General features: G+C 47.3%; 1 protein-coding gene across 5 annotated transcripts in view; it reads right to left on the bottom strand.

Moving 5' to 3' along the window:
- The window catches only part of CAPN7 (calpain 7), a 38,703-nt gene that overhangs the window by 1,591 nt on the left and 24,280 nt on the right, over positions 1 to 12,832 (bottom strand). For 2 of the 5 annotated variants that reach the window (XM_035128805.3, XM_035128807.3), the window contains 6 exons: positions 11,640 to 11,739; positions 9,609 to 9,744; positions 7,870 to 7,945; positions 5,387 to 5,532; positions 3,452 to 3,514; positions 820 to 950 (listed from right to left, as the gene is read on the bottom strand). In XM_035128805.3, coding sequence (XP_034984696.3) covers positions 820 to 950; positions 3,452 to 3,514; positions 5,387 to 5,532; positions 7,870 to 7,945; positions 9,609 to 9,744; positions 11,640 to 11,739 — 652 coding nt within the window. Of the gene's footprint in view, positions 1 to 819; positions 1,100 to 3,451; positions 3,515 to 5,256; positions 5,533 to 7,869; positions 7,946 to 9,608; positions 9,745 to 11,639; positions 11,740 to 12,832 lie in introns of all 5 variants that reach the window. The other 3 variants (XR_015946446.1, XR_015946445.1, XR_015946447.1) reach the window with 3 other exon arrangements.

Raw genomic sequence — 12,832 nt, 5'->3', positions numbered from 1 at the left:
GCCATTCTGTCTTTAAGACTTTTATTTTGCCTGATATTTACAGTGTGATTCAGTATCGAGAATACATGTCCGATCAGTCTGACGAAGATTCTCCCAATGCCTGTCGTCTGCTCCTCCCCCAGCATAAGTGTGTGATTCCTGCCCTCCTCCCTTTCCACCTGCGCGCTTTTGAATGTCTCAAGTCAGGTATGAACTTAAAAGGGCGAGGTATCTCCCCGCTGGACACTTCCCCGGATCCCTCCCCCTGATATCCTGTCTCAGGTTGCAGTAAGGGCTCTAGGATGTTGCCTGAGCCACGGTGCCTCTCTTCTGCGATTGTCAGGGAGTGTTCACTGCTAGAACAGTCCCTGACAGTACCCCTAAACATTATTTTTTAGGGGAAAAAGAGCACTGGGCAAGGGTATTTATGGACACCAAAATTATAGGATTTGGAACCAAGCCCATAACTCAGCATGCTTAGAACAAGTAATTGAAAGGGATTTTCTGAAACATACGTCCTTTCAAATGTGTGTGTGGGAGGGGGGGTTATTGTTTTGTTTTGATTATGTACTCTGGTTTTATTCGGTATTTTCATGCTGTGAGCCACCCTAAGATCTTTGGATGAAGGGTGGTATACATATTATTATTATTATTATTATTATTATTATTATTATTATTATTATTATTTTAATAGCAGCAATTGCTGGTTAGATTCCCCATAAATGAACAAAAACAAATGGAGTTTATAACACTGGACAAATGACTGAGTTTGGCCAACAAACAATGTTTGCGTTGCACCGCACCAACTTTGTGGCTCCACTCCTTCAAACATGCACAAACCTTGGTCCTCGTAGCTCAATGAGGAGGGGACCGGCCTTGTCCAACTGGAACTGGTAAATAGGATTGTTCTTGGCGGTCTCTCTGAAATTCCCACACCCGCCAGCGCTTTGACCTTTCCACTGCCCATTTACCTAAGCAAAAGAAAGTTCAGGAGGTTCTTAAGCAGCACATTTAGAACAAAAACAAATTATTAATTAATCCTAGTTCCAATTTAACTTCCCTTCTGGTTGACTTCCAACGCTTTACTAGAACTTCAATCTCAAAGTCGCTCAAGCTGACACTGGAACAAGGCAAAGGTTTTACATCAGCTCCTTGACTTAATTGCTAAATCCTTTTATGGAAAATGAGAAAATGTTACTGTAAAAGTCTTCCTTTGTTGCAGGATTCAGACTGAAGCGTCAAGTGCCTTTTAGGCATGCATTTCTTGCAAAGCCTTCATCTGCTTGTATTCTTTTAAGGTGGGGGCTGCCTGGGATCAACAGATTTTGGCAGCAGAGTGCGGGAAGTGCATTTAATATGTTTCAAAAAGAGGGGAGCCTTATGCCTTAGAGCACCCTTCCCCAAGTTCAAAACACATGGAAAACAGAGGCTTGGGAAAGCCTTGTCTTGGAGCCATTTGAGTTGGTTTGGATATAGCTGCATTTAAGTAAATACACCACTGAAGTGCTCTCTTGTGCAAAGGTTGCTGTCATGCCATTAAGAGCCTGGAAAGATTGAGCGTCGGCCATTCAAATGATCTGCAGAAATGAATGACTATCCTGAATCCTGAATTTGCCTGTATACCGTGTTTCCCCCTTTTTAAGGCGTAGTCATAAAGTAAGCCATAGCAGGCTTTTGATGTATTTGTTAAATAGAAGACACCCCCTGAAAATAAGCCATACCTCCGCGCTGCGCGGAGTGAGACCGCTAGCGCCCAGCCAGCCAGTGGGACACAGCACACTGGCCGCAGGAGGAGGAGGACGTCTGCCTCTTTTCGGGAGGAGGAGGCAGACGCCCAGAACCGGCTGCTGCAGCTGGGACCGGCGGAGGCGAGGCCACTGCTCGCCCCTGGGGGCTGCGGAGGCAGCTGGGCAGGGACAGCCGGAGCCCAGCCGGGCAGCAGCAGCAGCAGCGGGAGGTGGAGTACGGTGCTGCCGGCCGCGGCAAGGAAGCAGGCGCTCGAAGGTGGCGGCTACTGCAGCCCCGACAGAGCGTGCAGCAGTGCCACTCCTCCCGAGGCAGCGGGACCCAGCAGCAGTGCCGTCCTCGTCCTTCCGCTGCTGCGTGACTGGGCTCCAGCTGTCCCCGCCCAGCCTCCTCTGCAACCCCCAGGAACAAGGCGAGCAGCGGCTTGCTTCCACCTGGCCCGGCAGCAGCAGCAACAGCAGCGGGAGGATGAGGACGGCACTGCTGCTGGGTCCCGCTGCCCCGGGACGAGCGGCGCTGCTGCGCGCTCTGTCGGGGCTGCAGCAGCCGCCGCTTTCGGGCGCCTGCTTCCTCCTCCCGTGGCCAGCAGCAGCACCATACTCGTCCTCCCGCTGCTGCTGCTACCTGGCTGGGGTCCGGCTGTGCCCGCCCAGCCTCCTCTGCGACCCCCAGGAACGAGGCGAGCAGCTGGCCCGGCAGCAGCAGCAACAGCAGCAGAAGGATGAGGACGGCGCTGCTGCTGGGTCCCGCTGCCCCGGGACGAGCGGCGCTGCTGCGCGCTCTGTCGGGGCTGCAGCAGCCGCCGCTTTCGGACGCCTGCTTCCTCCTGCCGTGGCCAGCAGCAGCACCATACTCGTCCTCCCGCTGCTGCTGCTACCCGGCTGGGGTCCGGCTTTCCCCGCCCAGCCGCCTCCGCAGCCCCCAGGGGCAAGCAGCGGCCTCGCCTCCGCCTGGCCCAGCTGCAGCAGCCGGTTCCGGGCGTCTGCCTCCTCCTCCTGAAAAGAGGCATAGAATCATATGATTCTATGAAAAGAAATGCCCCACGGCATTGGCGGCAATGAGGGGAGGGTCTCTGGGTTGGCTGGGCACGGGAGTTGAGCATGGCGGCCCCAGGAGGTGCGCGGGCAGTGCTGGGCGCGCTCCTGGCTCTGACCACGCTCACCGGTGAAAAAGTATGACGCGCGCCCAGCTCCAAAGGTCAAAATGTAGATTGCTTAATTAAAAAAAAATAAGACACCCCACCGAAAATAAGCCATAGGCTTATTTTCTTGAGTAAAATAAATATAAGACGGTGTCTTAAAATGTGGGAAACACGGTATTAGGCTCACTACAATGAGCGTTTAGCCCAGGAGTCAGCAACCTTTTTCAACCATGGGCCGGTCCACCGTCCCTCAGATCATGCGGTGGGCCGGACTGTATTTGGAAAAATAATAATGAACGAATTCCTATGCCCCACAAATAACCCAGATGCATTTTAAATAAAAGGACACATTCTACTCATGTAGAAACACGCTGATTCCCGGACTGCCTGCAGGGCGGATTGAAAAGGCAATTGGGCCGCATCCGGCCCCCGGGCCTTAGGTTGCCTACCCCTGGTTTAGCGCAACTTTGGTTTTTCTGTTACACAGACAAGGGTTAAACCGAGCAAGAATATAGCGAGGAACTTGTAGGTCTTATTTTGATCTACCCTTAGCAGATGACCATAGAGATCGCAATTCTTTCTTACCCGTTTGGATATGGTGTACGGTGTCGGGATCTTGCAGAAGTTAAACTTGCACACTGAATACACCTGAGTTGACAAAGAAATGGAAAAGCTTCACACAGAACGATCCACACATTGTGAAATTAAAAAGAAGCAGCGGACAACGGCTAGGGAAACACACAAGGCCAAGATGCTCTTGGGAGCCTGTTCCGGTTTCCCACAGGCATCTGGCTGGTCACTGTGAGAACAAGATGAGCCATTGGCCTGATCCAGTGACATCTCCTTACGTTCTTAGCAGAACCTGATTGGTTTGTTTTCTCTTACAGAAAAACCCACACATGTAACTGCAGATTTTTGCAATATGTGAAGTAGGGCTGGGTGATATATCGTCCAAAACCGGTTTGAATCCCATATTGTGATATCAGTTTTATAATTTTCGACCTGCCAAGATATCACAAATCATATGCAAAAATCACAATGTGGGAGGAACCATGAAGCCAGCCAGTGCTTCTCTTGATTCCTGCAGCCCGTTAACTCTGCCAGCTCAGCTCTGCCCCGCCTCTTGCAGGGGGCAGCGAATCACCAGAGCAGATGCCAGCAAAAATCACAATGCAGGAAAAACCGTGAAGCCAGCCAGTGCCTCTCCATAGCTCCATCCTTATTTCAGACATCATGATAGATCACAGTGTTTAGCTGGTGATATATCCTTGATGTTGAAAACCAGATATCGCCCAGCCCTAATGTGAGCCCTTGAAAAAGAAATGTAATTATACAACTTGTCCAGTATACGAGGAGCAGAAAGTATCTTTGTTTTTTGCTTCAGGGTAGACTGGCGGAGGGAAAAGAAAGACTTGCTGTTTCCCCGAGAAGCTGAACATTCGAGAGAGAGAATATCCAGAAAAGAATCGGCTACGTTTGATCAATCGTCGTCACATCACAACTCGACTTAGCCGTCTCCGGTTACAGGAAGGGACTGCGTCTGGGATGAGGGCCCTCAACAATGTGCCGCAAGTTCCCCCAGGATCACACATAACCTAGAGATGTGATAGATCTACTTGGAATATTCTCCTGTTTGACATTTTTGGCTTCTCTCAAAATTCTTTTGTCGTCACACCCAAGAGAGAACCTGCAAATTCACTTCGCTTTAGGCAGAAGCCCAGTGCTCACTCTCATAGAAACCAACTCCTAGGGCCAAAGGTCTCTTCGCCTTCCCCCCATAAAATATTTGTGTGGTCTGGCCCCACTCCCCCCAAAAGTTGATGGGCACTGCCATTCAAATAGTGTGTGTATGCGGTGTCATGTGACTGATTATGCAGGGCAGGGCTTACCTGAATCCCCCCCCATTTTTTTTCTAGTTGGCACCCCTGGTCACTCTAATCCGCTCTAATGAAAGCTGGCAACTGCACAGGTAAAAGTTATCAAATGGTGACAAAACAGTTGTACCTCGGAAGTCGAATGGAATCCGTTCAGGAAGTCCGTTCGACTTCCAAAACGTTCGGAAGCTGCGGAGGATGTTCGGGTTCCGAAGAACGTTCGCAAACTGGAACACTCACTACAGGGTTTGCGGCGTTCGGGAGCCTAAACGTTTGACTCGCAAGGCATTCGAATTCCGAGGTACAACTGTGTTTGGCAGCAATCATCACAACGATGAGATTTCCTCCGTGCCCCCGCCAATGACCACCATTAAAAGGACCCCATTATTAAAAGGAATGAGACGCCTTTTCGTTAAAGCAGTTTAACACCTGTGCCACGTTTCCCACAATTTTGTATGAAACAAAAACCGCTCTACCATATAATCCCCGTAAGCAGGGCTAAAAATAACAACTTGCCTGCTCCCCTGTAGAAAGAATCGCCTCGAAGCCGACTCCCGCTGCCCTGCCCGACTCTGAAAAGAACTGATGGTGGGGATGGCCAGCGTCTTAAAATACTTCTTTTGCAAGGCTGCCTATAAACACATACCCTGAGCGTGTAGTGAATCGTGTTTTGCTTTTCGTACTGAGAAACCACCAGGGTAAATGTATGGGTTCCCGGAGAAGTCAGCTTGATCTTGGTGAGATAGTGGGGGCTGTTGATTCGAATCCCGTCGATATACGGAGGAGGATCGGCTGAAAAGGAAAGATTTATGCACGTGACGACAGTGGCGAGGATTCTCCATGCACAGAAATGGAAGGGGGAGAGGAAACCCTCCAAGGAAGAGTGGCTGGTGAAAATCTTGGAATATGCAGAGATGGCGAAAGTGACGGCACTGATAAGAGACACAAATTTAGAATCCTTTAAAGAAGACCTTTCTAGTCTATTTCAAAAGTTATTTGCCATATGCAGAGACCACAGCAGGGTTTGAAGTGTAAGAAATAGATTAAGAAGCATGTTGGAGAGGATGAAATTAGATCAGACAGAACCTTAAAACGCAATTGTTATATCATTTGGGTTATAAACACTGATGTTGGGTGAGCGGGAAGTTACTGGTTTTCTTCGAATTGGAATATAACTCTTGAGTAACAAATGTAACTTCCATTATGGAAAGAATACAATATTATTATTATTATTATTATTATTATTATTATTATTATTATTATTATTATAATATAAAAAAGAATTGTATAAGCCACCTGTGAGGGACAAGGGATACAGGGAAAGTCCCTCCCATCTTAAGTTCCAGCCCATCCCCAAGCGCTGGAGAGAGCAAGGAGAGCTCTGCCTCCAGCGGAGAGTCAGGAAGTGGTGTCCGAGGCTCAGGCAAGGTTGTGGAGCCCATGCCTCAGGTGGGACAGGAAGTTGGGCGCACGGGGGGAAGGCCAATCCCCCCAACTCCTGAATTGCGACGCAAACGTAGGGGGAAGAGGTTGGGTCTCCCAAAGCTTTTGTGCTGGAAGAAAACGCGCCAATCGCCATTCGGAGGTTCTGACACCTCACCTTAAGCATGTATATCGATCGTTCTGACCACTGTAAATAATCAGCACTTAATAAAAGCCTAAAAAGACTATCATAGAATCATAGAGTTGGAAGAGACCACAAGGGCCATCCAGTCCAACCCCCTGCCAAGCAGGAAACACCATCAAAGCATTCCTGACAGATGGCTGTCAAGCCTCTGCTTAAAGACCTCCAAAGAAGGAGACTCCACCACACTCCTTGGCAGCAAATTCCACTGTCTTACTGTCAGGAAGTTCTTCCTAATGTTTAGGTGGAATTTTCTTTCTTGTAGTTTGAATCCATTGCTCCGTGTCCGCTTCTCTGGAGCAGCAGAAAACAACCTTTCTCCCTCCTCTATATGACATCCTTTTATATATTTGAACATGGTTATCATATCACCCCTTAACCTTCTCTTCTCCAGGCTAAACATACCCAGCTCCCTAAGCCGTTCCTCATAAGGCATCGTTTCCAGGCCTTTGACCATTTTGGTTGCCCTCTTCTGGACACGTTCCAGCTTGTCAGTATCCTTCTTGAACTGTGGTGCCCACAACTGGACACAGTACTCCAGGTGAGGTCTGACCAAAGCAGAATACAGTGGTACTATTACTTCCCTTGATCTAGATGCTATACTCCTATTGATGCAGCCCAGAATTGCATTGGCTTTTTTAGCTGCTGCATCACACTGCTGACTCATGTCAAGTTTGTGGTCTACCAGGACTCCTAGATCCTTTTCACATGTACTGCTCTCAAGCCAGGACTATGCTGGAGTCGTTACTCTAGAGTAGCCACATCAGGCCCTCTGACACCACCCCTTTAAAAAAAAGAAAGAGGTTTATAGAATTATACCGTATATTCCGGCGTATAAGACGACTGGGTGTATAAGGCGACCCCCAACTTTCTCAGTTAAAATACAGAGTTTGGGATATACACGCCGTATAAGAAATACGACCCGGCGTATAAGATGACCCCCGACTTTTGAGAAGATTTTCCTGGGTTAAAAGTAGTCTTATACGCAGGAATATACAGTATGTATTTTTAAGGGGGGGATAGGAATTTTTTTGGCTCTCTAGATGTTGCTGGACTCCGGTCATCATGGGGTGATGGAAGTTTGTAATCCAAAAAGATCTGGAGCGCCTCAAGTTCCCCATCATAAAGATGGAGATTCTTTAGCTAGGATCTAGCATTTCTAGAGGATGCTAATGGCAAAGTAACAAATGTCAGCCCTGCTAATGGTCCCAAAGTGAATGCGCTGCAGAAGCAAGAAGAGGCACAGCTGGACGCCAACAAGACCTAATTTAGTTGTCGGCTGCAGAGTCGCTGGACCCTTCTCAGGTGGTCAGATGAGACACCCACAGAATTCAGCCAATAAACTTCAGGAAAAGGGTTACACCCGCCCTGCTTTGGCAACGGGCTTCTCAATCACATGTCCCCCTTGACAAAGGAAATCTTTTAATACGATTTTGGAAGCTCTGTATTCATAGGTTGTAGGTTGGAGGGGGAAGCGAGAAGAGGAGGGTTATTAACACACCTACCAGGGTAGTAAACTTTTTTCCCATCTGTTTTGTACACCACCATTGTGATGAACTCCCGGTTGTGAGCAAAGTCGTCCTGCGAAAGCAAAGGCCAAAATTATGTTGTTGTTGTTGTTGTTGTTGTTGTTGTTGTTGTTGTTGTTGTTGTTGTTGTTAATATACCCGGAGGTCTCAGGGCGGTTCATAAAAAAGATCAGAATATATAAAATCAAAATAAAACAAACCAATAATAACCCCCATCGATCACTATGTCATCATTTATGTATTATTATTATTATTATTATTCATCTGGTATTTTAGTTGGTTAATCTTAAGTCACACCAACACCCACACCCCTACATTCTGTTTCTGTTATTCCACCCTTTACCTGGCAGATCTCAGGGTGGTTCACAGCATAAAAACACAAAATACACAATGAGAATGAGAATAAAACCAAGCAAACCACTCCCCTTCCCTCAGGTAGACTGCCTCTGCCCAGGGAGGCTCCCTCCCTCCTTCATTTTAACATGACTCGACAGACCTTCAGTTTCTGAGCAGCACAATTCACACTTGCACACATAACAGGGTTAAAGAGAATGCAAGGGTAAAAATGGTCAGCTCTCAAAAGGAACCGACCCCCCAATCTGGTAGAGAGGCTGACTGGAACGAGGGAAGTTTATGGCAGTGGGTCACACAGAGAGACAGGTGGCAGTTCTTGCGTGGGTGAAAGACTCGCAGGAGCCTTTTAGTTGCATTTCCCGCTGCAAAGCAGCAGTTCTACTTTGGCACACTAACAATGCACTCTGGGACACAGTTTTGGAGGTACACATACATCCGGGACATGCGCCAACAGTCTGGTTACGGGATCAGGTGTCGAACACACTGCTCTAGTTAACGCAAACGGGGCTTATCTCGTACAAAATCTATAAAGTGGTACCTTGGTTGTCAAACTTAATCCGTTTCAGGAGTCCGTTTGACTCCCGGAACCGTTCGAAAACCAAGGCGTGGCTTCTGATTGACTGCAGGAGCTACCTACACTCAAACAGAAGCTGCATCGGACGTTCGGCTTCCGGAAAATGTTCGCAAACGGAATACCTACTTCTGGGTTTTTGGCATTTGGGAGCCAAAACGTACACGTACCAAGGCATTCAAAAACCAAGGCACGACTGTATACCACATACCGTATTTTTTCATCTATAAGAAGCCCCCATGTATAAGATGCCCCCTATTTCGGGGGACTCAGATTTAAGAAAATTGTGGGGGGAGATGTATCTGTGTGTAAGACGCCCCCTAATTTTTGACATTATTTTAAAGGAAGAAAACCTAGTCTTATACACGGAAAAATACGGCAATCGTACCAAAACCTTTAAGTGGCTTGCAAGAATGGTTCTATGAAACATGCTTGACAAAAGTTAAAAAGGTAACCGTGTCGGCCGACAACAACAAATCCAAATCCACATTAGGAATAGGGCCAGTCAAAACGTTACAAAACAGCAAGCAGGTTTCCAATTTCCCCTGCCTTGTGTTTCTGACATCTGCTGTGATGAAAGAATTCTGGGAGACCCGAAAACTTGCAGGCCGTTTCGTAACATTTTGTTTGGCCTCATAAAGGAATTGCACTCCTGTGGGTTTGCATTTTATATGAACTAACGGGTGGCTTTCATCCTCCTCTTGCTAGCTCAAATACCGAGAGAAGCGTCAGCATTTCAGCGCCCGGTCCCTCATTCATACCAGGGTTCAAACATTCATGCCAAGGGTACCTTGTCCGTAATGTGTCTGCTAAGCAGGATCCAAACTGCAGCCCCACCTTGTGGGCATTGAACCTCCAGTTTGTACTGTGGGTTGTTAGCTAGGCTGTATGCATCTTTCACGGGGCCCTGTTTTGCATCCCAGGTACTAAAAAAGAAAAAGAAAATATTTCATTATACAGGATGTAAGGGGGAGGGCTTCTAGGGAACAGCCCCCCCCCATCAGGTCGAGTTCCTCTCAGAGCAGTAAGTCCAGTAGCGGATCAGATTACAGGAGTCAGGAAGCAGAGAGGGAGGGAAGAGGCTCTAGGAGCATGAAAGAGCCTCAACACAGAGCAGAGAAGGAGGCAGCTGGGGAAGAAATGACGGGAGAGCAGTCAGAAGGATGGCCCTTCCCCCCCGATGTCTGAATTGAGGCACAGGGCACCCCGTAGGACGAGAGGGAGGTGCTTTGGGGTTCCCAAGCTGTTATGTTGGGCGCGAAACAGGAAGAAGCCATTGCGAGGTTCTGACTCAGACTAAGCAGACATGTTTTCCAGACTCTTTGCACTGTAAATAGAATGCACAATAAAAACACCTTAAAGACAAGCAGGCGTGGAGCGTCGTTACTCAAGAGTAGCCGCAAGAACCTCTGACACATAATTTATAATGAATGGGGGGGGGGAGTTTAAAAGCACCCCCCCAAAAAAAACAGAGTCCTTTTTGTTGGGCATAATTCAGATGGAAATTCCCAGGTGTCAGAAAAGGTTATTTATGTATGCCACTACTGTGGCCTGTGCTTTGTTAGCCCAAAAATGGAAAACGAGTGAGTTCTCAACCAAAGAAGAATGGCAACTTAAACTGATGGAATATGCTTAGCTTGCAAATTTAACATATAGAATAAGAGAACAAGAAGAACAAACGTTCAAAGAAGACTGGAAAACATTTACTGAACATATGAGGGGAAATTGTGTACACTTGAAAATGTTGGCAGCATTAAGATAAATTCAACAGTGTAAACAAGTTTTGATGGAAGTAATGATGCAGGGATTTATGTTATGCAAAATTAACCATGGAAAGAGAAGAAGGGAAGGCATCAATATCTTAAGGTTTTCTAAATTAATATTCTAAATTGTAAAACAGAAAAATTTATATATGAAATAACTTGAGCATCAACCCCCCCCCCAAAAAAACCCATAAGAGATAAACACAAACTCCCTCTCTCACACACGTCACTTTTGTTTATAGGAATTGCAATTCATTCATACAAAACTTGATTACCCTTTAAGAGGACATATTTTGGCTATCACTTTTATGCAAGCAGTGATCTCAACAGGAAGTAGTCATACCTCTAGTTACGTATGCCTCAGGTTGCGTACAACACGGGATATGTACGCGCCGAACCCGGAAGTAACAGAATGGGTTACTTCCGGGTTCAGTGATTCGCGCATGCGCAGATGCGCCAAATGACGTCACATGCGTGCACGGAAGTGCCGAATCGCACGGGGAGCATGCACAGATTCAGCGCCTCAGGGTAAGTACTGCTCTGGATGTGTACGGGGCTCCGGAACGGATCCCGTTCGTATCCAGAGGTACCACTGTACGAAATATTATTTGGTGCGATCCTTCCACGAAACAAAGCAAACAGCTGTTGAAATGCAACCCTGAAACTTATGAACGCTCCAGTGGAATAGTGGCATGCTGAATGCTCCCAAACATTTAAGCTACAATGCTCAAGTTGTACCTCCAAAATAAAAATAAAAAATTAAATAATGAGGAAATGCTTTCTTCTGGAGTCTCCTGTCTTGCAGTTTCCTTGGATGGTCCTGGGTTCTAGTATTATGAAGTAGTCTTTCTCCTGTCTACTTTTTCCATACCAGGGCATAATTTTATGCATCTTCACCATGTCCCCTTTACCGTTTTTCTAAATTAGAAAGCCTCAAATATTGTAATGTTCCCTCACAAGGGAAGCTGGGGGCTGGAATGGGTGGGTGGGAGGGAGGGAGTCCAGGACAGCTGTAAAGAAGTAAACTTGCAACTTGCAACCTTTTCCGTTGGACAAACCTGTGAATACATGTTGATTCTTTAAAAAGACTCGGGTTCCAGCTCAAGTATATAACATCGTAATACTTGCACAGATCTTCCCAGGCAATCCAGAAAATCCCTAAAAGAGAGGAGAAGCTCTAGGTCAAAAAACATGCTATATTTTCTCAAAAAGCCATTTAACAGAATGATAGGAGATAATACAGTCGTAACTTGGAAGTCAAATAGAATCCGTTCCAAAAGTCCTTTCAACTTCCAAAACGTTCTGAAACCAAAGCACGGCTTCTGATTGGCCATTTAGGGCTTGAAAGGTCAGCACCAACACTTTGAATTGTGCTCGGAAACGTACTGGGAGCCAATGTAGGTCTTTCAGGACTGGTGTTGTATGGTTACTGAATAGGATTGATTGCCAGCAGACAGTTGAACTGGGCTGACCTCGGTCTCTGTCCCTTTAACTGCATTCTCCCCCTGCCCTGCGATAAGCAGAACAGTCTCTGCTTAGCTCCTTGCACTGAGAAGTGTCAGCCTCACCATCAGGGCAGGACTAGGAGGCAGAGGTCTAGGGACCTACTCAGCAGAACGGCTGACCACCAAACACCACAGGCTGAAAGATCACTAAGTCCAGAGTCTAAAAGGACGCAAGCAATTTCTACATCTCAAACCTCTACTAAGAAAATGGGAGCAGGCGAAGCCAGGCTTTTGTTGTTGCTGCTGCTGCTTCCTCTCTCTCTCCACTTGGTAATAATCTTGTGGTTTATCATCTTCCTCTTTCTTTGCTCATCCTAACCCTGAGGTTCCAGAAAGGCCCACGGCAGACCTCTCTCCCTTGGCAGACAACTCTCCCTTGGCAGACAAGCTGCAGATGTGCACACAACCGATTGTGAAGTCACAAGCTGCACCAGAATGATGGTGGCTTTGGGTGCTAGGAAACAGCTAGATGGCTTCAGGGTGGCAGAAGCAGCATGTGTGCAAAAAGCGCCTCCGCCGACCTTGGCAACTCAGTCAAGGGCAAGCCTTGAAGCTCGAGGGGCAGCTGCTGGATCTGGTTTGTGCGTTTCAGTCGCCGCAGCTCAGTCCAAGAGCGAAAGGCTCTCCCTGGGTGGTGGTGGTTTTTAAAGGCCCCTCAACACACTCAGCATGTGTAAGAATAGCCGGTGTGCTGTTAATGGACAGCAACAAAGTGAGCTAACCTTGATATGTTGCCACCAGCTCCC

This window comes from Zootoca vivipara, chromosome 11, assembly GCF_965207765.1.
Source record: "Zootoca vivipara chromosome 11, rZooViv2.hap1.1, whole genome shotgun sequence".
In the NCBI taxonomy this organism is placed as follows: domain Eukaryota; kingdom Metazoa; phylum Chordata; class Lepidosauria; order Squamata; family Lacertidae; genus Zootoca; species Zootoca vivipara.
Note: the sequence above shows the minus strand (reverse complement) of the source record. Positions and strands in the feature narration are given on the sequence as shown.